The following is a 26,701-nucleotide window of genomic DNA, read 5'->3' as shown; positions in this document are numbered from 1 at the left end:
GCTCTGCAGCAAAGCAGAGGCAGATCTTCAACAGGAAGTCTTGGGGGAACATTTCCTCCCACGAACTCCAGGCCTTTGAGCCTGGGCCTCTTCTCTCCCCCAGATTGCCCAGAATTAAAAAAAAAAAAAAAAAGGCGTTAAGAGGTCTGTCAGTGGGGAGGACTCCAGGGAAAAGGATCTGTGCACCACCTTCTAAGTCTCCATTCTGCCCCTTGGACAAGCCTCTTTGGAGGCTCTTGGTTTTCACCTGTAAAATATAAATAGTAACCGTCCCTCCTACCACACTGAGTGTTGTGAGGGCCAAATGGAATGTTACTGATGAAATATTCTGGAAAACTAAAAGCTCTTTTTTTTGGTAGGCAGCATGGAGGCGGTGAAGGGACTTATGTCAAAAGTCCCATCTCGGCTTCAGGTTTCTTCTGTAAAACCAGAGGGAGGTGGGGTGGTGGCAGGGATGGTCAGCCACTTAAAGTCCGCCATCTCTAGGGAAAGCCTCTCTAGGTCCGCGACCCAGCACATGAAGGAGGAAGTAGGGAGGGGAGGGAAATCCCGTGGGTCGCTCAGCATCCCCCTCTCCTGCCCCTTTCACCCCGAGGAAGCGAAGCCGCCACCGGGCCCAGCAGAGCGCTGGGAGGGAGGGCGCCGAGGCCGGCCGGGCGGTGGCGCGGGCGGGAGGCGGGGTCCCCCGGACCAGTCGAGCCACGTGCGGTTGTTTCCGTGCCGGGGCGATCACGTGAGCAGCGTCAGCTGACCCGTCACGGTGGAGCCCGGCGGTGGCGCCCCGCATCCCCCGTCCTGCCGCTCCCGGAGTGCAGGACCTTGCTGAGGGGTAAGTGCGCCCCCGCGCCCCCTCTGTCCCCGGCCCACCCCCGCCTCCTCCGCCCCAGCCCCTGTCCCTCTCCCATCCCCACACACCCGGCTCGGCACTCCGGAAGCTGTGGCGAGGAGGGCCGTGGCCGGGCTCAGCCCCGCGCCGCCCCCAGGCGGCCAGGAGGGGATGGCCCTGGGGAGCAGGGGGCGGGAAGTCGCTCTTACCACCGAGGCCGAGGGCTGGTCACCGCCCCCGAGCCCCGACATGGAGAAGCTGCTCCGGAGCGTGGAGAGAGACCTGAACATCGATGCCCGGCAGCTGGCTCCAGCCCCGGGGGGCACCCACGTGGTGGCCCTAGTGCCTGCGCGCTGGCTGGCCAGCCTCCGCGAGCGCCGGCTGCCCCCGGGACCGTGTCCCCGCGCTGAAGGCCTGGGCGAAGCGGAAGTCAGAACTCTCCTGCAACGCTCCGTGCAGAGGCTGCCGCCCGGTTGGACGCGAGTGGAGGTCCACGGGCTGCGGAAACAGAGGCTCTCTTACCCGCTGGGCTCCCTGCCTTTTGAGGAGGGGTCCGGCAGCCCGGAGACCCTCACTCGCTTCATGCAGGATGTGGCTGCCCAGAATTATCGCAACCTGTGGCGCCACGCATATCACACTTATGGGCAGCCCTATAGTCACAGTCCTGCCCCTGCAGCTGTCCCTGCCCTGGACTCAGTACGACAAGCTCTGCAGAGGGTCTATGGTTGCCCCTTCCTGCCAGTGGGCGAAGCTCCCCAGTGCCCATCACATGCCAGAGATGGCCCCTGTCCTCCTCGGGGCAGCCCTGCCTCTCCCAGTCTTCTGAGAGCTGAGGCGCTGTTGGAGTCACCAGAGATGTTGTATGTGGTGCACCCCTACGTGCAGTTCTGCCTGCACGATGTGGTCGCCTTCAGCCCTGCCAAGCTGGCCAACAGCCAAGCCAAGGTGCTCTTCATTCTCTTCCGCGTGCTGAGGGCCATGGACGCCTGTCACCGCCAGGGACTGGCCTGTGGGGCCCTGTCTTTGCACCACATCGCTGTAGATGAGAAGCTTTGCAGTGAGCTACGGCTGGACCTGAGCGCTTACGAGAAGCTCAGAGAGGAGGAGGATGAGGAGATCTCTGTAGCAAGAAAGGGGGCAGGCCTTGAGCCTGGAGAGGAGGGAGGAGGGGGACCTGGGTGTCCCACCTGCCAGGAGGAACTTAGGGACCTCGTGCTAGACTGGGTCCACGGCCGCATCAGCAACTTCCACTACCTCATGCAGCTGAATCGGCTGGCAGGTCGGCGGCAGGGGGACCCCAACTACCACCCAGTGCTGCCCTGGGTGGTGGACTTCACCACGCCCCGGGGGCGCTTCCGAGACCTGCGCAAGTCCAAGTTCCGCCTCAACAAGGGGGATAAACAGCTGGACTTCACGTATGAGATGACGCGGCAGGCGTTTGTGGCAGGTGGCGCGGGGGGCGGGGAGCCACCGCACGTTCCTCACCACATCTCTGACGTGCTTTCTGACATCACATACTATGTGTACAAGGCTCGGCGCACACCCCGGTCGGTGCTCTGTGGACACGTGCGGGCGCAGTGGGAGCCCCATGAGTATCCTGCAAGCATGGAGCGTATGCAGAGCTGGACACCTGATGAGTGCATCCCCGAGTTCTACACCGATCCCTCCATCTTCTGCTCCATCCACCCTGACATGCCTGACCTGGACGTGCCGGCCTGGTGCAGCTCCAGCCAGGAGTTCGTGGCTGCCCACCGGGCGCTGCTGGAGAGCCGAGAGGTGTCCCAGGACCTACACCACTGGATTGACCTCACCTTTGGCTACAAACTCCAGGGCAAGGAGGCCGTGAAGGAGAAGAACGTGTGTCTGCACCTGGTGGACGCCCACACGCACCTGACCAGCTACGGCGTGGTGCAGCTCTTTGACCAGCCGCACCCCCGGCGCCTGGCCGGGGCCCCTGCTCTGGCCCCTGAGCCTCCACTCATCCCCAGGCTGTTGTTCCAGACCATCCAGGAGAGCACAGGCCGGGAGGACTTCCCAGCACAGCTTGCGAATGGAACGGGCAGGCCGGTTTTGGAGGCCGCTCCCCGTGAGGCTGCCTGGGCCAGGGACATGCCCGTGGTGGGGGAGGATGACTTGGAGCAGGCCACAGAAGCTCTGGATTCCATCTCCCTCATTGGGAAGGCAGGTGACCAGCTGGGCCCCTCCTCCTCCTCCTCTTCTAGTCACGCCCCTCCAGGCCTCCTGCCTTTCTCGGGGGCCTCAACCTCTCGACCAGGCCGCCGGAACAAAGCTGCTGGGGTAGACCCCGGGGAAGGTGAGGAGGGCAAGATTCTTCTTCCGGAGGGCTTCGGTCCTCTGCAGGCTCTGGAGGAGGTGGAGAAGCTGGGCAACTTCTTGACCAAAGGCCTGGGGGGCCGCTTGGAGGTGCCTCCGCAGCCCCAGGTCCAGGGCGCCGTGCTGCTGCGGGACCTCTTCCATCGGGACATGCAGGCGCTGGGCGTCCTGCTGGCTGAGATGGTGTTTGCCACCAGGATCCGGACGCTGCCGCCTGATGCGCCTTTGTGGGTACGCTTCGAGGCTGTTCGGGGGCTCTGCACACGCCATCCCAAGGAGGTCCCTGTGTCTCTGCAGCCCGTGCTGGACACGCTCCTGCAGCTCAGTGGCCGTCAAGGCCCCGTGGTTGCAGGGAGGGGCAAGCTGGACCCGCTGTTCGAGTACAGGCCCGTCTCCCAGGGGTTGCCCCCGCCCTGCCCGGCCCAGCTCCTCAGCCCCTTCAGCTCCGTGGTTCCCTTCCCTTCGTACTTCCCCGCGCTGCACAAGTTCATCCTCTTGTACCAGGCGAGGCGCGTGGAGGACGAGGCCCAGGGGCGGGAGCTGGTCTTTGCTCTGTGGCAGCAACTGGGTGCCGTTTTGGGTGACATCACCCCCGAGGGCCTGGAGATCTTGCTGCCTTTTGTGCTGTCGCTCATGTCTGAGGAGCACACAGCCGTGTATACGGCCTGGTACCTATTTGAACCTGTTGCCAAGGCACTGGGCCCCAAAAATGCTAACAGGTACCTACTGAAGCCGCTCATTGGTGCCTACGAGAGCCCCTGCCGGCTACACGGGCGCTTCTACCTGTACACCGACTGCTTTGTGGCCCAGCTGATGGTGCGGCTGGGCCTGCAGGCCTTTCTCGTCCACCTGCTGCCCCACGTCCTGCAGGTGCTGGCGGGTGTGGAGGCCTCCCAGGAAGAAAGCAAGGGCCTGGCGGGGGCTGCAGAGGATGAGGAAAGTGGGCTCCCGGGGGCCAGGCCTAGCTCCTGTGCCTTTGGGGAGGAGATCCAGATGGACGGGGAGCCTGCTGCCTCCTCGGGCCTGGGGCTCCTGGACTACACGTCTGGCGTCAGCTTCCACGACCAGGCCGACCTCCCCGAGACAGAGGACTTCCAGGCCGGGCTCTACGTGGCCGAGTCCCCTCAGCCCCAGGAGGCTGAGGCTGTGAGCCTGGGCCGGCTGAGTGACAAGAGCAGCAGCAGCGAGACATCCCTGGGCGAGGAGCGGGTGGCAGATGAGGGGGGCGCCCCGGTGGACAAGAGCAGCCTCAGGTCGGGTGACAGCAGCCAGGACTTGAAGCAAAGCGAGGGCTCCGAGGAGGAAGAGGAGGAGGAGGAGGGCTGTGTGGTGTTGGACGAGGGGGAGGGGGAGGGGGAGCAGGATGAGGTCCCCGAGGCGTCTGAGCTCACGCTGTCCAACACGGTGCTGTCCATGGATACGGTCGTGGCCGGTGACGGCGGGGCTGACGGGGAGGAAGAAGAGGAACCACTGACCGAGCAGTTGGAGGGCAAAGAGCAGAAGATCCTTCTTGGTGAGTTCTCAGGCCTGGAGGTGTCGGTCTAACACTCATCGTGTGCGGAGCCCCTGCCCTGTGCCAAGCAGTGGGTCGAGCAGATCCACACGCAGCAGAGCCATGGGCCTGCCCTGCTGGAGCTCACGTCCATGCTGTAGGCAGTCTTCCGTAAGCACGAGTTCTGTTAGTGCTACAAACAACAATGGCTGGCTACCACGAGGGAATATAACATGGGCTTAGATCTCATTTTCAGGGGTCAAAGAAGGCTTCCTTGGAAGTAGGGCTGCTGGGGTTCAACGAGGAGGAGGTAGCTGGGCAAAAATGGCAGGCTCTGCGGTGGGAAGAGCGTTCCAGGCAGAGGGAACAGCCTGTGCGAGGCTCTGAGGCTGTCGTGGTTCCATTAAAGAATCTGTGAAAGGCCAGTGTGGTTAGACTGAGAGAGTGAAGAGAAGCGGAAGGGGAAGAGGCCAGAGGGGATGGTAGCCAGGGCCTCATTTCGGAGCTGGGGGAGATTCACTGAAAGGGTCACCCTCCTGCAGGGTATGCCCGAGTAGAGGTGCCTGGAGCAGCCCCAAAGCCAGACTCCCACAGGCCAGCTCTGCTGCTGCTAAAGGGAGGGTGGTGGCGTGGGGTGGCCAGGCGCTGGCTGGGCTCCTGGGCACAGTTGGAGTCCGCGTCGGCTAGGCGGGGTCCGTGGGGTGGGGTTGGGGAGTAGTGAGCCGCCGTTATCTGATGAGCTCAGGGCCTGCCCCCGCCCTGCAGATACGGCCTGCAAGATGGTCCGCTGGCTGTCCGCCAAGCTCGGCCCCACCGTGGCCTCTCGCCACGTGGCCCGGAACCTGCTCCGCCTGCTGACGTCGTGTTATGTGGGTAAGGCCGGGGATGGGGCTTCCTCCAGCCCTTTGCCCCTCTTCAGCCCCCTGTAGCGGATCCTTCCCACTTTCACCTCGGACCACCTCCTGGCCCGGTCCTGGGTCCCAGTCTGTAAGCTCCTTGCTTCCTTGGGTGAGGCACGGGGAGACCCCAAGCTAGAGTGAGCAGGAGTGTTCACTGCAGTCCCTGAAGGCCCACCTACCCCCTGCCCTCCACTAGCTGTGGCCCTTCCTTGACAGGGCCCACCCAGCAGCAGTTCACCGTGAGCAGTGGCGAGAGCCCCCCGCTGAACGTGGGCAACATCTACCAGAAGAGACCAGTACTGGGCGATATAGTATCGGGGCCCGTGCTCAGCTGCCTCCTCCACGTCGCCCACCTGTACGGGGAGCCCGTCCTCACCTACCAGTACCTGCCCTACATCAGCTACCTGGTCAGTCGCCGTTTGGCAGCTGGGGTCTGGGCGGCTGAGGGCCGACCCAGGACCTCTCTGGGTTCCCGGCGGTCTGTGAGGCAACCTGGCCCTCATCTGCTCTGTGGCCCTAGGTGGCCCCGGGTAGTACCTCAGGCCCCAGTCGACTGAACAGCCGCAAGGAGGCGGGGCTGCTGGCAGCGGTGACTCTGACCCAGAAGATCATCGTGTACCTCTCAGACACCACCCTCATGGACATCCTGCCCCGTATCAGCCACGAGGTCTTGCTGCCCGTGCTCAGCTTCCTCACTTCCCTCGTCACGGGGTAGGGCCCTGCACCACCCCACAGGGGAGCAGCCCGGCTGGGGGGCGACCTGGGGCGCGGGGCGTCAGGAGTGCTGGTTTTCATCCCAGCCGGGTGACCCTGAGCAAGCCACACCTGTCTGTGCCTTCGTTTCCTCACCTGGTCTGGACCAGTTGGTCTTACAGCTCCTTTCGTTTACGGCTTTGGATAGATCTGGGAAAGCCCTGCAGAGGCAGTGGGGGCTGGAGCTTATAAGCTCTATTTCCAGGTTCCCAAGTGGAGCCCAGGCCCGGACTGTCCTGTGTATGAAAACCATTAGCCTCATCGCCCTCATCTGCCTGCGCATCGGACAGGAGATGGTCCAGCAGCACCTGAGCGAGCCCGTGGCCACCTTCTTTCAAATCTTCTCTCAGCTGCACGAGCTTCGGCACCAGGTGGGCAGACCTACCTGGCTGGGGTGGGCTGGCCAGGGGCCGTGGCCTCCGCTGACTCCCCGGGCTTCCTGCCCACAGGATCTGAAGCTGGAGTCCGTGGGCCGCAGTGAGGGCCAGCTGCCAAAGGTGGCCTTCTCCGATGGGCAGCTGCGGCTGGTGGACCCCACCCTGCTGGACGAGCTGCAGAAGGTGTTCACCTTGGAGATGGCGTATACGATCTACGTGCCCTTCTCCTGCCTGTTGGGTACTGGCGCATCACGTCCCCTCCCAGCCTCTGTGGCTACAACTCTTCCCCTGGGAGGGCCCCATGCTCCCCCAGCCCCTAGTGTCAGGAGTGGGTGTTAAACACAGTTCTCTGGGTCAGAGCAAAGGGGTTTGGCCTTAGGCCCCTGAGTCCCGGTGACGTATAAACAGGGATTGAGCTTTGGCCAGCAAGGAGGCACAGGAGCAGCCTGGCCTGTGCCTGGGGCAGGCAGGGCAGTCAGGCTGCCGGACTGACGTCTTAGCAGCCATCTGAGAGGAATTAGCAGCCCACTGTTCACGTAACTTCCCGTATAGGCCGGGCCCTGTGCCAAGCGTCTATGTGTGTCATCGCCCTGAATAGGATGAACAGTGCTGGTCAGATACGTTGTCATCCCACCACTGAAATCTAGCCTGTGGGAGGGAGAGCATGACCTGTCTTGTTCACCGTTCTGTTTCTGCTGCCCAGCATGGCACGCAGCACATGTGGAAGATGCTCACGTGTCCATACTGAAGGAATGAATCCACGTTTTCCTGGGGAGGAAACAGGCTCAGAGATGGAAGAGTTACTTGCTTAGAGTTGCACAGACAGTACCTGGCCTGCCTTCTGTGGTTCCCAAGCCCGTGGGTGGGTGGTAGCAGTCACTTGCCATCTGCCCTAATCTCAGGACCTCTCCCGCTCCCATCCAGGTGACATCATCCGGAAGATCGTCCCCAACCACGAGCTGGTGGGGGAGCTGGCGGGGCTGTATCTGGAGAGCATGAGCCCAAGCCATCGCAGCCCTGCCAGCGTGGAGCCCACCGCGCCCAGCACTGGCCCTGAGTGGGACCCCCAGGGTGGGGGCTGCCCCCAGGACGACGGCCACTCGGGGACCTTTGGGAGCGTCCTGGTCGGGAACCGCATCCAGATCCCCGATGACTCCCAGCCTGAGAGCCCCGGCCCGCTGGGCCCCATCTCCGGGGTGGGTGGCGGGGACCTCAGCAGCCTGAGCGAGGACAACGTGCTGAAGCGGAAGCTGCCGCGGAGCGTGCACGGCCTGAGTGGGAACTGGCTGGCGCACTGGCAGTACGAGATCGGCGTGAACCAGCAGGATGCCCACTTCCGCTTCCACCAGATCCGCCTGCAGAGCTTCCCCGGCCACTCAGGGGCTGTCAAGTGTGTGGTGCCCCTGAGCAGCGAGGACTTCTTCCTGAGTGGCAGCAAGGACCGCACCGTGCGCCTCTGGCCCCTCTACAACTCTGGGGACGGCACCAGTGAGACAGCCTCACGCCTCGTCTATGCCCAGCACCGCAAGAGTGTCTTCTTTGTGGGCCAGCTTGAGGCCCCGCAGTGTGTGGTGAGCTGTGACGGGGCTGTGCACGTCTGGGACCCCTTCACAGGTGAGCGGGCCCAGGTGAGGCCTGTTCTGTTGCTGCTGTCCTGTACTCCACCAAGGGTGGTGGGTTGGGGTATAATGGTATGTGGTTGAGGGTGACCTGGTGAGACCACAGAGAGGAGCATCTAAGACTCAGAATCCGTCATACCCAAGTTTGAATCGGCTCTGCCAACTTACTTGCTGAGTGACCTTGAGCAAGTCACTCTGCTACTCGAAGTATCAGTTTTCCTATCTGCAAAATGGGAATCAGAACAGCTGCTTTAGAGGATAATGCATAGGGGTTTAGCTTAACGTGGAGCACGTAGTACCTGGTTGGTAAACAGTTGCTCACATATTTTCTGTCATTATTGTAGGCAGAAATAAGGTTAAAGAGCAGGGGTTAAGGAGGTAGAGTAGCATTGAGGTAGGTGGTGGGGAGGTAGCTTTCGGCGAGGGTGCTGTGTGAAGAGAGGGGCCTGGCTTGGCCACGGAAGTAGGAAGGTGGGAGGGTCAAGAAATATCTTTCGCAGCATCTATTGAGGTTTCCTGGGATATGGGAGGCAGGTACGGGGTGGGTTGGGGGGATAGGAGGAGTCGGGGCTCTTCCATCAGTGGCCGGGACCCAGATCCACCGTGCCTTTCCTTCCCAGGGAAGACCCTTCGCATGGTGGAGCCGTCGGACAGCCGGGTGCCCCTGACCGCTGTGGCTGTCATGCCCGCCCCCCACACCAGCATCACCATGGCCAGCTCTGACTCGACCCTGCGCTTTGTAGACTGCCGGAAGCCTGGCCTGCAGGTCAGGGGCATCCTGTTCTCTGAGCCCTGGCCTGGGTGCCTGGCAGGGCGGAGAGACCCCTGAAGAGAGGAGGCCAGGGCAGAGTTTCTCTTTGGTGACAGATCATCTGCAGCAGCAAACCCTGGGGGGTGGGGGGTGGGGCTCTGGCTCTGGGATTTGGGGAGCCCCCCCTTGATGGGGGACGAGGCTCAGGCCTTCCAGCTGTGTGGGTTGGGGGATGAACTGGACCTCGGGGAGATGCGGGTTGGAGCAGGCTGTGGCGCCTCAGCTTGTCTTCCTCTGCCCACAGCATGAGTTCCGCCTGAGCAGCGGGCTGAACCCTGGGCTTGTCCGCTCCCTGGCTGTCAGCCCCAGCGGCCGGAGTGTGGTGGCCGGCTTCTCCTCGGGCTTCATGGTGCTCCTGGACACCCGTACGGGCCTGGTTCTGCGTGGCTGGCCTGCCCATGAAGGGGACATCCTGCAGATCAAGGTGACAGACCAGGTTCCCTTCCCCTCCTGGCTGAGTGCTCCAGCCGTCACCTCTGCTTAGAGCCCGCCCAGGACAGGCTCCAGCTGACCTCGCTTATACCTGCCCGAGGACTGGTGGGCAGGGAGGGTCAGGAGCCAGCTGCACCACGGGGGCCTCGGCAGGAGGCTGGCCGCTGGGTGGAACCGGGGGGCCGAGCTGACCCTGCTGCTTCCTGGTGATGTTCTAATGAGTAACTCTTGTCCATATTTGTCTTACTTGGAGGATCAGGGGTCGGGCCCTGTCCATGACCCAGTCAGGTTAAATAAAGCTCAGCTGGGAGGCTGTTTACTGCCCCCAGACCACTGAGCAGAGTCCATGCCCCCAGCTGGGCTGTCCCGGTGCGGGCAGGGGCGGATCGGGCATGGGAATCCTGCCCCCACCTCCACCCCCAGCCCATTTTCAATCGCAGACCTCAGGGAACTGCTCAGGGAGGTGCAGGAGGGGAGGAACAGGGCTCTTTGTGGGAGGGTTTTTCCAGGCAACTGGGACTCCCTCCCCATCCTAAGCGGCAATGAGGGGACATGCACTGCCACTGCTGGGGGCAGGCAGCCCCCGGTTCCCTCCAGGGCCCCCCAGGGGATCCTGGGTTCTGGGTGCCTCTAAATTCTGACTTTCCAAGAAAGCATCAGGAGGTCTCTAGGGTCAGCCTGGGTGTCAATCCTGGCTCTGCCACTTATTGGCTCTGTGACCTTGTATGATTACTTAACTTTCCTGAGCCTTAGTGTTTTCCTCTGTAAAATGGGAACAATGACAACACCTTCCTCATAGAGTTGTTATGAAGATTAACCACGGTAAGACGTGTAATGTACCTAATACAATGCTTGACATAGTAAGTGCCCAAATTATAATGATGACTAGGTTGATGACACTTAATATATTCCTGTTAGCTAACATTGATATAACGTGGGAGGGTGGCAGCCTGTCCCCGGCTCAGGACACCCTGTCCTCCTGGGAGATCCTGTGGGAGGAAACAGGAAGACCCCGGGCACTGCTGAGGCTCTGCTCTCCCCGGGCAGGCGGTGGAGGGCAGCGTCCTGGTCAGCTCCTCCTCTGACCACTCCTTGACTGTCTGGAAGGAGCTGGAGCAGAAGCCCACGCATCACTACAAGTCCACCTCCGACCCTATCCACACCTTCGACTTGTACGGCAGCGAGGTGGTAACTGGCACCGTGGCCAACAAGATTGGCGTCTGCTCCCTGCTTGAGCCGCCTTCCCAGGCCACCACCAAGCTCAGCTCCGAGAACTTCCGTGGCACGCTCACCAGCCTGGCCTTGCTGCCCACCAAACGCCACCTCCTGCTGGGTTCAGACAACGGGGTCATCCGCCTCCTGGCATAGTCCGAGGCAAGAGCTGGCCAGGCGGAGGTGGGCACACGTCCTCCGGGAGTCCATCCCTCACCTTTGTGTCCCCAGCAGCATCCCTCCTGGCAAGCCTCAGGCCCCATGCCCTGGGTACCCACATGGCCTGCCAGCTAAGGTGGCCTGGAGGTCTGGGCTCCTGAACCCCCAGAGCCACTGAGGCTGCCAGAAGGGATCTCGTTCATGGCTTGGGGCGATGCTGCCCCACCGAGCCAGCAGGAAGCAAGAGCGAGAGCCTGGGGAAGGCATTGCTGCCCTCTCTTCTCCCCAGCTCCGCCCTCTGCATCCACATGGGGACAGGAAGCTCTGGGAAGGGGAAGGGAGACTCTCCCTGCCTAGCCAGTCTCCAGCCACAGCACCCCTTGCTGGGCTCTCTCTGCCCCTGTCCTGCAAGGACCGGGACGCCACCACAGTCCAGGACACTGATGGTGCTTGGACTCCAGCCTCTAAGGGCTGGCCATGGTCCAGGAGTTAGGGGCCTTGGGCAGTGGTTTAAGTGTCCTCCCAGCCAGGCCCTGCCCAGTGTGGGACCAGTAGGGGAAGAAAGAGGGCAGGACCAAAGGAGAGAAGATGGACTGGGCCCGGTGGTGCCTGCCAGGAGCGACCCCATGCCTTGCCTGCCCACCCGTCACCACAGTGTTTGTGCCTTGAGTTGATGAGACAGCCCTTGGGTCCAGAGTCCCTGGGGGAGCAGGTCCAAGACCCTGAAAGAAGGGGCAAGAAGGGTCATCTCTGCATCTCAGGTCTCCCTCCCCCAGGGGACAGGAAGACCCAGGCATCCCCGGGTCCTCACGTTCTGGAGCAGAGATGAGGTCTGGGGCTGGGCCTCTGCTGCTTTCTCACTATTTGCAATAGATGTAAATATGATCAATAAATTCTTTGGAAGAGCCGTGGAACCGAGTGAGGCTTCTCTTTTTTTTCGACCGTGCAGTGGGAGCGCGGAGCCCCAACCCCTGGACCACCAGGGAGGTCCCTGAGTGAGGCTTTTCCTGACGACGGTGCCAGGGTGGGGAAAAATTGAGACCCTGCAGCTTCCGGGACAGCGAGGAGAGGGTGAGGAGGTGCGGAGGCAGCCCGATCACTGTTCTTCAGGCGGTACTGGGTACAGGGCTTCTGGTTCGTGCAGCCCCAGGCCAGTTTCCAGAGCCCTCACCCTTGAGGAGGGTAAGGAGGTATTGCTCCCGATGAAGTAGGGTGCTGGGAGAGGCTGTGTCCCTCCGCATCTTTCCTCTCCCCACCCCTGCCGTCTGGATCCAGGCTGGGCATGTGAGGGTTGAGGATGGGCATCCTATCCTGGGTTCCTGCGTCGTCTCTTGCAGCTTCCGCTTCCCTCCTCTTGGGAGGGGGAGGCAGTTATGGGGGAGAGGAAAGGACATTGGAACTAGGAACCTGAATGTAACTCTGAGCCCAGCTCTGTGTCCTTGGGCAGGTCACACAGCTTCTGTGTGCCTGACTAAGACAGGGATAACCTCTCACTTCATGGGGTCACTGGAAGGCCCCTGTCCTTCCTGGATCTGCCCTCCGGCTGAGGACAGCCTCATCGACCGTCTCCTGAACCTCCTTTCTCCGGGCTTAAGTGGGACCCACATCTACGGGGGTTCCAGGTAGCTGTCCCAGTATTAGATGCCTTGGCGGGAAAAGGGTTTTTGGTCCTAATATCAATGTTTAACCGGATGTGCAGGTCAATGTTTACCAGAAGAGAAAGCAATTGGAACAGGGGTTGGCTGAGAGCAAAGGTCCTGGTGGCAGGGGAGGGCTCAGCCGGGCTGGCTGGAACCCGGGCACAGCGTGGGGAGCACCCAAGTGGGGCCAGAGGGACATCGTGTGCAGCGGCGAGGAGCCTGCCGAGGTAAGATGGGTGGCTTGGCCTGGAGCTGCCCGCCTTGCCGAGGGGGTCTGGGCTGAGTTTATTCAGGAGACCTGTCACTTCTCTGCCTCCTGGGGTGATGAGGAACCAAGGTGGAGGTTCTGGGGGGAGTCCCTCTGGGAAATGAAAGCCTGGAAGCCTTTTCTTGCCAGGAAGATTCAAAAGCCCCGGTGGGAGATCAGGGCCCTGGCCAAGCGTCCTTGTGTGGGATGGGGATGGGGCCACGGGTGATAGAAGGATGCTTGAGATGGGGGCGGGATGGGTGTGTGTGAGACCTGCTCCGAGGCCGGACCAAGACCTGCCCATCCGCACCCGCCAGCCTGGCTTCCCGGAGCCAGCCTGGGGCAGAGAGAGGGCCAGGTCCTGTGTTTTCCGTAAGTCCAAAGGTGGCTCTGGCCAGAGTCATTCATTGGGCTCTGCTGTTGGGTCAACAAGGCCGGTCTCTGGCCCAGCCCACCACCCCTGCTGAGACCACAGTCCCGTCCACCCTTGTGGGCAAGAGCAGACCAGCCAGAAAAGGTGGGCCGATGGACAGCCAGTTGGATAGGAGCTCCGGGGTGGAAGCCTCAGTACAGAGGAGGCTTCAGGGCAGGCGCCTCCCACAAGAGGGCCCTTGGGCTAGACTGACAGCAGCCATTGCTGAGTGCCAGGCCGTGGAGTCAGGGCTCACGAAGACTGACTTAGGTGGGTCTCCGCGATACACATGGGTAGAGGTAGGGACTTTCGCCACCATTTTACAAGATGAGGCAAAGCCCAGAGGGGTTAAGGGGGATGTCCTACGGCCTCTGCCAAGAGGCACAGCCTGGATTCAAACCCGGGTCTGACTCACACCACCAGGCCTTGAAGAATGGGGACATGTTTTTGTTTGGGTAATATTTTCCCCCTATGAACAAAAACATTTTCAGTGCCTGAAAAGTGAACGATCAGAAAACGCAAAGGGGAAAAAGCAACTCAGGGGGGAGTTCAAGCAATTCACCGCTCAGAGGGCTGTGCTTTGGGCGTGTGTGCTGCCGCTGTCGCTGTCCCCTCCTTGGTGACGGCTCAGGACTTCGGCTGCCCGTGAGCGTGAGGGTGGGATTCCACGGCGGGTGTGGGCGCGAGGAAGGAACGGAGGCTTCCCATCCCGCACAGGAACATGGCGCTGCTCTGGCTGCCTGAGCTTGTCCTTGTGCTCAGCTTGTCCTGCCTGCAAAGCCCCTGCTCAGCGGTGAGCCTGGGCCGCGGTCTGGGTGGGGCGGGGAGGCGGCTACGGGAGATGCCAGGGGTCCCGGGGAAAGAGGAGGGGGGCAGGGTCGAGGGAGGTCTTGGCTTTAGGGGTTCCCTCGCCTCTCCTCGTTCCTTTCTCAACAGTTCTCTCCTGTGAGCACCATGGAGCCCTTGGGCCTGCAGGTACTGGGGAGAGAGAGGCACGGCAGGGAGGAAGGCCCCAGGGGGCCTCGCCTGTGGCTGGTGCAGGGTGGGGAGACCTGTGGGAAGGGTTGCTCTCCATCTGCTTCCTCCTTTCTTCAGCTGATGAGCGGGCAGACCCAGCAGAAGCTACCCCCACTTTCCCTCCTCAAGTTGGGCAACCAGGTACAACCAGGTGGGGCTGGGGAAGAGTGGGCGGGGCCTGAGGGAGGAGGGCCATCGGCAGGGGCAAGGAAGTGGGCGGGGCCTGAGGGTGGCAGTGAGGCTGAGGCCTGAAGGGAGAGGGTGGGAGGAACCAGAGGAAGGGACCTAGTCCCCTGAATGCCATTGCCCATGTCTGGACTGGGACAAGGCCCTGCTGTCCCCAGCACAGGGGCTTTGAAGGAGATCTTCAACACAGAACCTGGAGCTGACCCCTTGACCCCACTGACCCCTAATCTGTCCCTGCAGGAGCCTGGTGGCCAGACTGCCCCAAAGAAGGCCCCAGGAGACTGCGAGGGGTCCCCAAACCCGGAGCAGACCCGCAGGCTGGCCCAGGCCATGATGGCCTTCACCAGAGACCTCTTCTCCCTGGTGGCCCAAAACTCCACCAGGCCCAACCTGATCCTGTCGCCTCTGAGTGTGGCCCTGGCACTGTCTCACCTGGCACTAGGTACTATGGGAGCACCTGTCCAGACCAGCAGAGCTGGGAGGCCAGTAGGAACTCATTACCTGCCCCAGAGTTTACGAGCAGGTGCTTCCTCCATCAGGGTCACTTGGATGTTTGGTAAAAATGCAGACTCCAGTCTCTGTGAATGAGAATCCCGGGGATTGGGCCCAGGATGTGCTTCTGGTGATTTTTGTGCAAGAATATGATAGGTACAACGTCTCCGTTGGACTGGAGGGTCTCACTGTGGGACCTTCCCCAGAGAGGGAAGGCCATAGGGTGAGGTTGCCCAGATTGGCAGCAACAGAGATGAAAGCAAACTTGGGAGTCCTGTCCCTCAGACCAGTTCAGGATATGGGAGGAGAAAGCGCGGTCTCGTGGGCATGCGCACTGTAGGTATTCAAGAGGGATGGGAGAGGGCAGTGGGGGCGGGAAGGACCACAGCTGCTGTGTCCCCTCCAGGTGCTCAGAACCAAACGCTGCAGAGGCTGCAGCAGGTGCTGCACGTGGACTCAGGGCCCTGCCTCCCCCACCTGCTCAGCCGCCTCTGCCAGGACCTGGGCCCTGGGGCTTTCCGATTGGCTGCCAGAATGTACCTGCAGAAAGGTAGGTGCTGGTGGCAGACACTCTCTAGGTTGTGCCCTGGGGTGGACAGGGGTGAGGGAGACGGGTGTGGACTCAGGCAGCCAGTCGGAGCACAGGTGGTTGTGGGGCCCAAGTGCTGGCAACAGCCTGTGGGCCCTTCTGTGCAGGATTTCCCATCAAAAAGGACTTCTTGGAACAATCAGAACAGCTCTTTGGTGCAAAGCCCATGAGCCTGACGGGAAGGAAGAGGGATGACCTGGCAAACATCAACCAATGGGTGAAGGAGGCCACAGAGGGGAAGATTGAGGATTTCCTCTCAGATCTGCCAGATGACACAGTGTTGCTTCTCCTCAATGCCATCCACTTCCAGGGTGTGCTCCTCCCCTTCTCGGCTCCCTGCCCGCAGACCCTACCCCTGCCCTGTAGGCACGCTTTTTTCTGAGGGTCCCTCTTCCTCCCCAGGCCTGGGCCGGGAGGGTAGGAGACAGGTAATGGTGTGGCAGGACGGAGGCCCAGGAACTGGATGGGGCTGTCGTGGAGAGAGTTCCCTAGGAGGAAACCGAGTCTTAAAAGACCCAGGGGAGGTTCCTGGGAACGTGGCAGGGCAGGGGAGAACGCAAGCCCAGGTTCTACAATCACTCCAGGGAACAGACCTCAGATTACCTGTGTATCACCTGGCACAGCACCCCCTGGTGCTCCAGCCTCCACCTTTCATCCCTTAAATGGGTTCTGGGTGGGATGCGGAAGAGACTGGTGGGGTAGAATCTACCTTGGTCCCAGTCTATATGGCCCCTGCCCTCTGCTGGATTCAGGCTTCTGGAGGAGGAAGTTCGACCCGAATCTCACGCGGAGAGACACTTTCCACCTGGACGAGCAGTTCACGGTGCCAGTGGACATGATGCAAGCCCGCACGTACCCGCTGCGCTGGTTTCTGCTGGAGCAGCCTGAGATCCAGGTCACCCTTGACTCCTCAGCCTGGGCTTGGGTGCTGGGAGGTGGAGAAGGGAATGGGCCCCTGTGGGGCAGGCACAGGGGTCAGGGGTGTGCCGCACCTTCCTTGCAGTCACGCCGCTGGGGCGGGTGGCTCTGGAAGGTCTCGCTGTACCCCCATCCAGGGAAACTGAGGCTCCAGGCACTGCGGGTTTAGTGGAGCACAAGGAAACAAGATCCCTGCTCTGGGGAGGGAAGACACACAGTGCACGAGCAAACGTAAATCAACAGGCTAATTTCAGAGAGTGGGGGGAAGGTATTTTAGCTAGAGGGGTCAGGGAACCTTCTCTGACGAAGGGACACTGAGTTGAGTCCCAGGTGATCTTTGGTTATGGGGGTTTATTACAAGGACCCATGGGTCATGGGGCAGCACAGGGCCTCCGCACCCTGAAGCCTGGGAGATGCGACCTGAGCTCTCACACGGTGCTCCTTGGAAGGGAGGATCTGTCAGCATCCTGATGGAACATTCTGATTAGAGAGAGCGCTGTGTCACGCTATCTCAGGTGCAGCCTCCCTCGCTTCCAGCCTAAACACGGTCCCCTTGGCCTAAGCGGCTGATCCCTGGGCCAGTCGGCCGTGGCTGAGACCGCAGTGTTGGTTAGTTTCACAAGGCCTCTTCTGAGAGGGGCTGTGGGTGAGGCAGGCCCTCGGAGCAGTGTCCCTGCTTCTCTCCGGTTCCCCCGACACGTGGCCCATCTGGTTCGCCTCCCCACCAGTTCTATTCCTGCTGCCCCTTCCCGCCAGGCTGTGTCCTGCCCACACTTCCTTCACCCTTCCGTCTCCATCCTTGGCCCTCCTTGGTCTTCCTCTTGTCTCGCCCGCCCTCTGCGTGCTGGCCCGGGTAGCCAGACACCGGCACTCCCCCTCCCGCCACAGGGGTCCTGCCCTCTGGGCGCTCTGCCTGGAGCCCGAGGAGTGGCATCCACCAGGGCCCACGGAGCCCAGTGGTTTTCACACTTCTTTAGCTGCGGAAACTCTGTTCACATGAAATCTCACCCCAAATCACAGGATAGATACACAGCCAGGCAAAGTCACAGTTGGAGGAGAGAGGAGTGGATAGGGTACCACCCTTGACAGCGGCTCCTCTGCTAGGGCAACCTGGTCCATTGTACGCATGGAAGTGAGAGGCGGACACAGGGGGTTCCTCACCCTGAGTCACGGGCTAGCTGGTAGCAGAGGAGGAGAGAGAAAACTACCAGTTACTGAGTGAGCGCCGCCTACGTGCACACGCTCGGCCAGAAACTTTAAAAGCTTCTCTCTTTCTGTCACATGTCAGCCGGCAGTGTGTGCAGGGAGTGTTACTCCACGGGTGAGGAAGCGGAGGCTCAGAGAGACCCCGCACACACCTGTGAAGGATGGAGTGTCTCCTAAGCGATGCCGGCCCAGTCCCCACGTCGGCCTGGGCGCTCTCTGGTCCTCACGCCGTCTCCTTGCCTTGTCTGTAGGTGGCTCATTTCCCCTTTAAGAACAACATGAGCTTCGTGGTCGTCGTGCCCACCCGTTTCGAGTGGAACGCGTCCCAGGTGCTAGCTAGCCTGAGCTGGGGCGTGCTGCACCAGCCCTTGCTGCGGGAGAGGCCCACCACGGTCCAGCTGCCTAAGCTGCACCTGAAATACCAAATGGACCTGGTGGCCATCCTCAGCCAGCTGGGTAAGGAGGCCGGGCGTGGGACAGCTCCCGGCTCAGCTGGACAGGGTGGGTAAGGAGGAAGCCCCCCAGCCGGCAGGCCTGAGTCAGAGCTAGACTTGCGTCCTGGCCTTTTCTGGGGCTTAGGGAGGTGAGAGGGTTTGATATGCACCCTCGGACTCTCTGTCCTGGGCAGGGGGTGGGACAAGGGAATGAGGACCTGCTCTGCCCAAGACTGAGCACCGCAGAGAATCCTGGGTGGAGAGCCAGGGGTGGCATGTGAGCCTCGCTGGCTCTCCTGTGAGAGGCACGAGGAGCCCACCATGTACAAAGAGCTGAGTCTCACGGGGGTCGGCAGAGGAGGAATCAGGTACTTACAATTCAGCGTTAAGTGATAAGACAGAGGGCTTCTCTCTAGTCCACCCAGGGAACTATTGAAAAGGCATCTGTCTGGACTTCGGGGCAGGGGCTCAGGGAAGGTTTCCCGGAGGAAGGAACCTTTAAGCAGATACGTGCAGGTTAACTAGGAGTTAACCGGCAGTCTGTGGGTTCAAGGTGCTCCCTGGCCGGGATGCCAGACACCCTCCCAGGCAGGTCCATGCAGCGTGTGGGGCAGAAGGCAGCTCTGACCAGCCATCTCCTGGCCTGGGCAGGCCTGCAGGAACTGTTCCAGGCCCCGGACCTGCGCGGGATCTCAGACCAGAGCCTGGTGGTGTCCAGCGTGCAGCATCAGTCCACGCTGGAGCTCAGAGAGGCCGGCGTGGAGGCGGCCGCGACAACCAGCACGGCCATGTCCCGCATGTCCCTCTCCTCCTTCAGCGTGAACCGCCCCTTCCTCTTCTTCATCCTCGAGGACAGCATGAGCCTGCCCCTCTTTGTGGGCAGCGTGAGGAACCCCAATCCTGGCGCGCAGCCGGAGCTCAAGGAGCAGCAGGACTCCCCTGACAACAAGGACTTTTTCCAGCACCAGAAAGGCTTCCCCCGCGGAGACAAGCCGTTCGGCCCTGACTTAAAACTTGCGCCCCCCTCGGAGGAGGATTACCCCCAACCTAGCAGCCCCAAGTGAGGGGCTGTGGCCGCCAGCAGCCCGAGGCCCTGTTTGGACCAGCCTCTCAACTCATGTCACTCTTTCCAAACAGCTTTGTGGGATTGCGGGCGGGGGCCTGGGGCGCGGTCTGGCAGAGGGGAGGAGGGGAGCCAGTCTCTCTTCTCCTCTTGGGGAGTTTGGGGAGGGGCGGCGCTGGGAGGAGGGCAGGCATCGGGGAACCGTGGGCCTTGATCCAAAGGGGTTCAGAGGGTGTCCTCGTCTGGGGCTTGGGCAGAAGGGCAGCTGTGGATTCATTTTTGTCAGGAAGGTAGGTAGGTTATTCCCTAAGTTGGCTGGGTCGCCTCCACGCCTGTTTACCGGAGAGGGAGGGCCGGGGAGGGGTGGACACCTGGCTGGGGAGATGGGGTGGCCCGGGGGTGCCGAGCACTGTTGTGGGATTAAACATGAGGGTGGAGGTCGAGCCTCTGCCCTGAGCTGCCCAAGGCCCAGCAGCCTCCAGACCACCCCGTGGCCTCAGTCTCCCCGCTGGTCCTCGGAGGTACCAACACTGCCAGGACTCCCCTTTTTTCCTCTCCCCTCTGTCCCCCCTGCCCGGTGTCTCAGTGGCTGAGGGGTGGGGGGCGTTAGCTCCCGAAGGCTCTTTTGTAAAGTTTTTGTAGTGATTTTTATGCCACCTGAATAAAGAATGAATGGGCGTGTCTGCTGTGAGGTCACTGTTTGGGGTGTGGGTGGGAGCAGGGGGGCTGGAGGAAGGCGGGAGGAGGCCACGGGCTGGGCCCCCAGGAGCAGCAGCCCTCTCTGTGCCACGTTTGGCCTCTGGTCACTCGCCAGCCCTTCTCCACCGTACCGTCCCTCTGACTTCACCAGCCCTGCCCAGGGCCACCCCCTTGCCAGCCTGGCTCTGCTCTCAGCCTGTTCCTCTCTACGGACCTCAGGCATCCGGCAACAAAGGCGGCTCAGAATAGCACCAGCCTCCTGGTTTGGGAGAAGAACTGGCAATTAGGGAGCTTGAGGAGTTTCTAATTACACGCCAGCCCTTCTGCCTGGAGCTGGCGCCCGCCAGACGGGGGCGGGCAGGCTGCCGGGAGCACCGGCTCCAGATGGAGGCTGTCAGCGCCTGAGGATTTGGGGGAAGCAATTGGGGGCACCTTGGCACAGAGCTGGGGGCAGCCCTTGTCTGTGAGTATAGGGTGTCCATGTGGCAGCAGCCACCTGCGGCCCTGTAGTGCGGTGGTTAAGAGCAAGTCCTTAGGATGGGATCTTGCTTCTTACAAACCAGCAGTGTGTGGAGATGGGAAGTAAATCAACAGTGAAATACAGGGCATGTCAGAGGGTGGTGAGAGCTCTGGTGAGAAGTAAAGCAAGGAAGGCCTCCCCGAGGAGGTGACTTTTGGAGCAGAGACTAGAAGGAGGCAAGGGTGGGTACTATGGGGACATCCTGGGGAAGAGTGTCCTGGGCAGAGGAGTGGGAGCTGCTCAAAAGGTTCAGGATGATCAGGAGATCCGTGGGGCTGGAGTGGAAGGGGGGAGGGGGGAGATGTAGGAAGGAATCAGAGAGGAACTGAGGGCAGACCACTGAGGGATTTAAGGCCACTGTTGTTGTTATCTTAGGAGAGGTAAGCGATAACTGGAAAGTTAAGTCAGCAAGCCCACCAGCTTAATTTACCTCCTGAGTTTTTCTCAGCTCTCTCTTCCTCTCCATTTGGGCTCTAGCCACAGTTTGGATCTAGTCATCACTCCCGAGGGTCACTGCTGTCGCCTCCCGGGTTCTCCGTGCTGCCGGTCTGGCTGCCTTAACTGCATCCTCCGCCCTGTAAATACTAGTCAAGTGCTTTCTGTGTGCCCAGCAGCTCCCCAGGTTCTGGGGCTGCAGCGATGAAAAAGCCAACAAGACCTCTACCCCCCAGAGCCTAAATCTGGTGGTAGAGTGGTCTAGACAATAAACAAGTTAAAATTGGGGGTTGAAGTATAGTATGCCAAGTACACAAGTCATAAATGTACCTAAGCATAATGAATTTCTTTCACGAACCAAGTACCCCTGTGAAACCAGTACTCAGATCAACGAACAGTACTCACTCTCCTGGCTTCTGATAACAGACTAGTTTCTTCTGGTTTTGAACTTTATGTAAAGGAATCGTGCGGTCTGTCCTCCCTTGTGCCTGGCTTCTTTCATTCAACCTCCTGTTCGTGAGATTCATCCGTGTCGTTGGGGATGGAAATTATTCATTCACTGTGGAAGGCTTTTTTTTTTTTTAAATTTATTTGTTTAGTTGCATGGGGTCTTAGTCGTGGCAGGCGGGCTCCTTAGTTGCAGCAGGTGAACTCTTAGTTGCGGCATGCATGTGGGATCTAGTTCCCTGACCAGGGATCGAACCCTGGCCCCCTGCATTGGGAGCATGAAGTCTTAACCACTGTGCCACCAGGGAAGTCCCTGTGGAAGGCTTTAACTGAGGGGCACCATGGTCTGAGGTAAGCTCTGGCAGGCTCCTTTGGCTTCTGTGAGGAGAACAGACTTAGAGGCACAAATGCAGGAGGAGGGAGGCTGGTTAGCAGGCAAGAGACATGGGTGGCTTGGCCCAGGCTGCCGGCTCTGGAAATGCAGGAAAGTGATCAGGCTTCAGGTATATTTTGCAGGTAGACGTTATAGAATTTGTGCATAGACTGTATGGCAGATGAGGGAGAGGAAAGAGTTAAGGATGGTGGGGCTTGTCATTCAAATCCCTGGATTTTTGTGTTGAGAAAAACGGGTTTTACTGAGATGGGAATCAGAGTGAGGGACAGATTTTAGGACTGGAGATTTTAGGATGGCAGATTTTTTGATTGGAGATTTCCATTTTGAACATGACTGAAATGCCACACTAATATAGGGTGACCATATGTCCCAGTCTTCCCTGGGATGGTTTGAGTTATGTCTGTGGTTCCAGCTTAATTCGCAGCACCCGCTTTTGTGCTTAGAAGTGTTTGGATGATGAATTGTATGTTCCTCTTACATGCTGGGCATCCATGTGGCTATGTCAAATTGGGCTGGAAGTGTATATTTGGGAGCTCACAGATGCACTGAAAGTTATGGAACTGGCAGAAATCACCTAAGAGGAGATGTAGATGGAGGCAGAAAAAAAGGTGTCGCAGAAGCCAGCAAGGAAGATGGAAAAGATGGGGCTTTTGAGGTGCGAGAAAAATGAGAGGGTGTGGAGAGTCAGGGTTTCAAGGAGGGACAGTTTGCCGTCTGCTGGCGAGGGCAGAGATGTCCATTTGGTGGTCAACGCAGACGTCACCCGTGAACTTGGCGACAGCAATTTCAAAGGAGAACTGGGCACAGAAGCAAGTTGGAGAGTGAGGACGGAAAGGCGCTAAGAGTAAATAGCTCTTCCCCGCATGTCTGGGAGGGAGGGTGGAGAAATGGACGGTAGCTTTAGGGGATGCGGCAATAAAGGAAGAGTCCTTAAAGAAGGGAGTAGCAGATGCTGTTTAAAAGCTGTGGAATGGTCCTTCAGAGAAGGATTACATTGATTAGGCAGGAGAGGAGCTACCTGCAGGAGCCTAGTCCTTGAAAAGCACCAGTGCAGGCCCTCTCCTTTGGCAGGCGTGGGACACACTGCTTTCACGCTACTCGGAAGAAAGAGAAATCTTCTTTCTTTATAAGTTATTATAAATAATTAGGACATACAAAAGGGTATAATAAATCGTATAGGGCCACTGTCCAGCTTAAAAAATATTCTCAATATAGTGATAGTCCTACATTCCCTTCCTCAATCCTTCCCCTGCCCCCAAAACCATCATCCTGAATTTGTTTTTTTATTATTTTCATGCATTTCTTTTACTTTCACCACATGAGTTTTAATCCCTGAGTGGTATATATTAATAGTATCATTCTGTGTGTTTTTAAACCTTCCACAAATGTATCATCCTGCAACTTGGCATCACTCTATATTGTGCGATGAATCTGTGTTAAGTGGCTTCCCTTTAGTATTTCTCATAGCTGTAGGCTTTTTTTTTTTTTTTTCACCCCTTATCTAATCTCCCGTTGCTGGACATTGAGGGAGTTTTCTTTCTTTCTTTTTTTTTGCCACTACACAGTGCTGCTGTAACATTCTTGCTACATCCTTGTGCACGTGTGCAGAGTCTTTTCAGCTCACATGTTTAGGAGTGGAATTGCTGAGTTGTGGGTTTGGGTTTTCCATCTTTCACTGCCAGGGCTGCCACATAAGGTTATGCATAACCTTGCCATTTGTTGCCAGACTGTTCTTCAAAGGGGTTGCATCAATTTAGGTTCTCATAAGGAGGGCCTAAGGGATCCTGGCCGTCCACATGCTCACCAATACTTGGTATTGTCAGATGTTTCGATTTCACCCATCTGATGAGTGTGAGATACACTTATCAAAGTATTTAATCTGCATTCCCCTGATTACGGGTGAAAAACATCTTTTCATAAAGTTATTGGCCACTCAGGAGTCTTCATCTGTGAATTACCTGGGCCTCTTTTTCTGTTGCATTGTTTTCTTCTTTCTTTTTTTTTTTTTAAATTGATTTGTAGTTCTTTCTATATTATAGTTAGTAATCTTTTTTTGTCAGTTATCTGTGTTACAAATATTTTCTCTTAGTGTGAGGCTTGTCTTTTCATTTTGTTTTACGGTATCTGTTCATGAAAACAAGTTTTTGATTTTAGTGCCAAATTTATCAATCTTTTATAATTTGTGCTTTTTTTGGTGTCTTGTCTAAAAAAACTTTCCTACTGAGAGATCACAGATAAATCCATCTATACATTTTTCTAAAATATTTACATTTTTTCCTGTTGTGTATCTGTGTTTGCATTTGTTGTTTAAGCCATTAAAATGATCTCTGAAAGGATGCATATGAAAGAGATTAACATCAGCCGTCTCCAGGGAGTGGAATCAGGTGACGGGGGATCAGAGTGAAAAGGAGTCATTCACTGTATATCTTTAGTTGCTTTTGAGTTTTGAACCATATTTAAGAAATACCTATTCAAAAATAAGTGAATAATTTAAATAAAAAGTCATTAAAAAGGTTCTGCAGGGACCCCCTCCTGCACTGTTGGTGGGAATGTAAACTGGTACAGCTACTATGGAGAACAGTATGGAGGTTCCTTAAAAAACTAAAAATAGAGCTACTGTATGAGCCAGCAACCCCACTCCTGGGCATATATCCAGAGAAAACCATAACTTGAACATAATAATAATAATTATTATTATTATATATAGAATAATTATTATTCCGATATTCATTGCAGCACTATTTACAATAGCCAGGACATGGAAGCAACCTAAATGTCTATCGACAGGGGAGTGGATAAAGAAGATGTGGTACATATATGCAATGGACTATTACTCAGCCATAAAAAAGAATGAAATAATGCCATTTGCAGCAAGATGGATGGACCTAGAGATTGTCATACTGAGTGAAGTAAGTCAGACAAAGACAAATATCATATGATATTGCTTATACGTGGAATCTAAAAAAGTGGTACAAATGAACTTATTTACAAAACAGAAATAGAGTCACAGATGTAGAAAACAATCTTATGGTTACCAGGGGGGAAAGGGGGCGAGGGATAAATTGGGAGATTGGGATTGACATATACACACTACCATACATAAAATAGATAACAAATAAGGACCTACTGTATAGCACAGGGAACTCTATTCAGTACTCTGTAACGACCTATATGGGGAAAGCATTTAAAAAAGAGTGGGTGTATGTATATGTATAACTGATTTACTTTGCTGTACAGCAGAAACTAACACAACATTGTAAATCAACTATACTCAATAAAAAAATTAAAAAATAAAAATGTTAAAAAAAAGGTTCTGCAAAAACAGAAATTGTTTTTCAGAAACACTTAAACCTCTAATGCACCTACAGTTAATCTTTGTGCATGGTGTGAGACAGGGATCCAGTTTTAAATTGTCCACAGGATAGTAACGCCTTTCCACCTTTCTATGCTTAGCTCATTCTTATTCAAGACTCAGCTTAGATTCATATATTCCAGCTGTGCTTCCATGATACCCTATAGAGCAGTGCTGTCCAGTAGAAATACAATGCAAACAGCATATGTAATTTAAGATTTCCTAGCAGCCACATTAAAAAAGAAATAGGTGAAATTAATTTTAACAATATATTTATTTAACCTAATATATGTAATCAGGGTCAAAATTATTGAGATAGTTCACATTCTTTTTCATACTAACTATTCAAAATCTAGCGTGTACTTTATACTTATAGCAGATCACAACTCAGACTGGCCACATTTCAGTTGCTCCATGGCCACATGTGGTTAGTGGCTACCATATTGGACGGCATGGCTGTAGAGACTGCTATCACAGAATGTGCCGAAGTATACGATCTGTCCTCACGTCATCTTCTGTTATTAGCCAGTGAGCTTCTGAAGGGTGGGCACTGAGTCTCAGTCATCTATGTACTCCTTCTCTGTGTGCCTAGTGAGTACTTTGAGTGGAGGTCTTCAATTTTTGGTTGAATGGATTGAATTCTGGAGACTTCCCTGGTGGTCCAGTGGCTAAGACTCCGAGCTCCCAATGTAGGGGGCCTGGGTTTGATCCCTGGTCAGGGAACTAGATCCCACATACCGCAACTAAGAGCCTGCATGCTGGAACTAAAGATCCCGCAGGCAGAAACTAAGATCGCTCATGTCACAACTAAGACCTGGTACAGCCAAATAAATAAATAAATAATTAAATTTAAAAAAAAAGAAATGATTGAACTCTTTTTTTTTTTTTTTTTTTGGCTGCAACCTGTGGGATCCTAGTTTCCTGACCAGGGATCGAACCCAGACCCTGTGCAGTGGAAACGTAGAGTTCTAGTCACTGGACCGCCAGGGATGAACTCTTTTTTTTTTTGTGGTACATGGACCTCTCACTGTTGTGACCTCTCCCGTTGCAGAGCACAGGCTCCGGACGTGCAGGCTCAGCAGCCATGGCTCACGGGCCCAGCCGCTCCGCAGCATGTGGGATCTTCCCGGACCGGGGCACGAACCTGTGTCCCCTGCATCGGCAGGTGGACTCTCAACCACTGCGCCACCGGAGAAGTCCAGGGATGAACTCTTGACTGTTGATACACTCTTCCTTATATAAAGCTGAATCTGGTTCACTGGAAATTTCCAGGGGCCCTAGCTCTGCTCCCTGGAGCCTCACAGGAGGTGAAGTTCCCCTACATTTTCTCTTCCTCTAAATATCCCTTCCTTTTCTGATCCCTCCTTGTCTGAATGACCACTGGGCTTCTGACCAGGATCCACACATGCCTAGAAAACGTTTTGGTACATTCTCCAATTATTTCCCACGTCAGTATTTTAGTTTCACAACTGCATTGCAAGTTCCTAAACGCCCCAAGGTGAGCAAGGCCTTGGTGGTCTCCTCCCAGGTGATTTCTGCGGTGCCCAGGTGGGTGGCAGGCAGACACGCTCAGCCTCCTCTCAGGACTAATGTTTACAGTTCATCTCATTCTTCCTCTGGTCAGGTATTTCCCCACTGCCTTTTCTGATCTTCAGAAATCAGAGCATTTCAGGGCTAAAAAAGCACACAGACATCCCAGTACCAACCCCTCGTTTTCCAGCTGAGGAAAGGTAGGA

At 57.2% G+C, this 26,701-nt stretch overlaps 2 protein-coding genes across 4 annotated transcripts; both read left to right on the top strand.

The window, feature by feature from the left end:
- Window positions 1-760: 760 nt before the first annotated feature.
- On the top strand, window positions 761-11,818 carry WDR81 (WD repeat domain 81). Of its 2 annotated transcripts, XM_079904322.1 has the most exons (10): window positions 761-4,673; window positions 5,418-5,525; window positions 5,768-5,958; window positions 6,072-6,262; window positions 6,510-6,675; window positions 6,754-6,919; window positions 7,606-8,295; window positions 8,921-9,066; window positions 9,356-9,535; window positions 10,591-11,818. In XM_079904322.1, exons 1-10 carry the CDS (start codon window positions 998-1,000, stop codon window positions 10,909-10,911), a joined length of 5,835 nt encoding a protein of 1,944 aa, XP_079760448.1. In that variant the 5' UTR covers window positions 761-997; the 3' UTR covers window positions 10,912-11,818. The 2 variants fall into 2 exon arrangements, with proteins under 2 accessions (XP_079760448.1, XP_079760447.1); XM_079904321.1 differs by having other exon boundaries at window positions 6,510-6,919.
- A 2,116-nt stretch (window positions 11,819-13,934) lies between these two features.
- On the top strand, window positions 13,935-19,119 carry SERPINF2 (serpin family F member 2; the record flags this gene model as incomplete). 2 transcript variants are annotated; one of them, XM_079905533.1, is made up of 9 exons in its annotated part: window positions 13,935-14,006; window positions 14,150-14,188; window positions 14,309-14,371; window positions 14,657-14,858; window positions 15,315-15,458; window positions 15,605-15,808; window positions 16,250-16,392; window positions 17,873-18,077; window positions 18,707-19,119. In XM_079905533.1, 9 exons carry the CDS (start codon window positions 13,935-13,937, stop codon window positions 19,117-19,119), a joined length of 1,485 nt encoding a protein of 494 aa, XP_079761659.1. The 2 variants fall into 2 exon arrangements, with proteins under 2 accessions (XP_079761659.1, XP_079761660.1); XM_079905534.1 differs by lacking the exon at window positions 14,657-14,858 and having other exon boundaries at window positions 14,309-14,381.
- Window positions 19,120-26,701: the final 7,582 nt, after the last annotated feature.

This window comes from Stenella coeruleoalba (assembly GCF_951394435.1).
Source record: "Stenella coeruleoalba genome assembly, chromosome: 19".
Classification (NCBI taxonomy): domain Eukaryota; kingdom Metazoa; phylum Chordata; class Mammalia; order Artiodactyla; family Delphinidae; genus Stenella; species Stenella coeruleoalba.
Note: the sequence above shows the minus strand (reverse complement) of the source record. Positions and strands in the feature narration are given on the sequence as shown.

Coding starts and splice junctions, on each gene's coding strand:
- WDR81 (XM_079904321.1), top strand. CDS start 998: ATGGCCCTGGGGAGCAGGGGGCGGGAAGTCGCTCTTACCACCGAGGCC. Junction 5,959..6,071: donor TGCCCTACATCAGCTACCTG/GTCAGTCGCCGT, acceptor CTGTGGCCCTAG/GTGGCCCCGGGTAGTACCTC. Junction 6,920..7,605: donor GCCCTTCTCCTGCCTGTTGG/GTACTGGCGCAT, acceptor GCTCCCATCCAG/GTGACATCATCCGGAAGATC.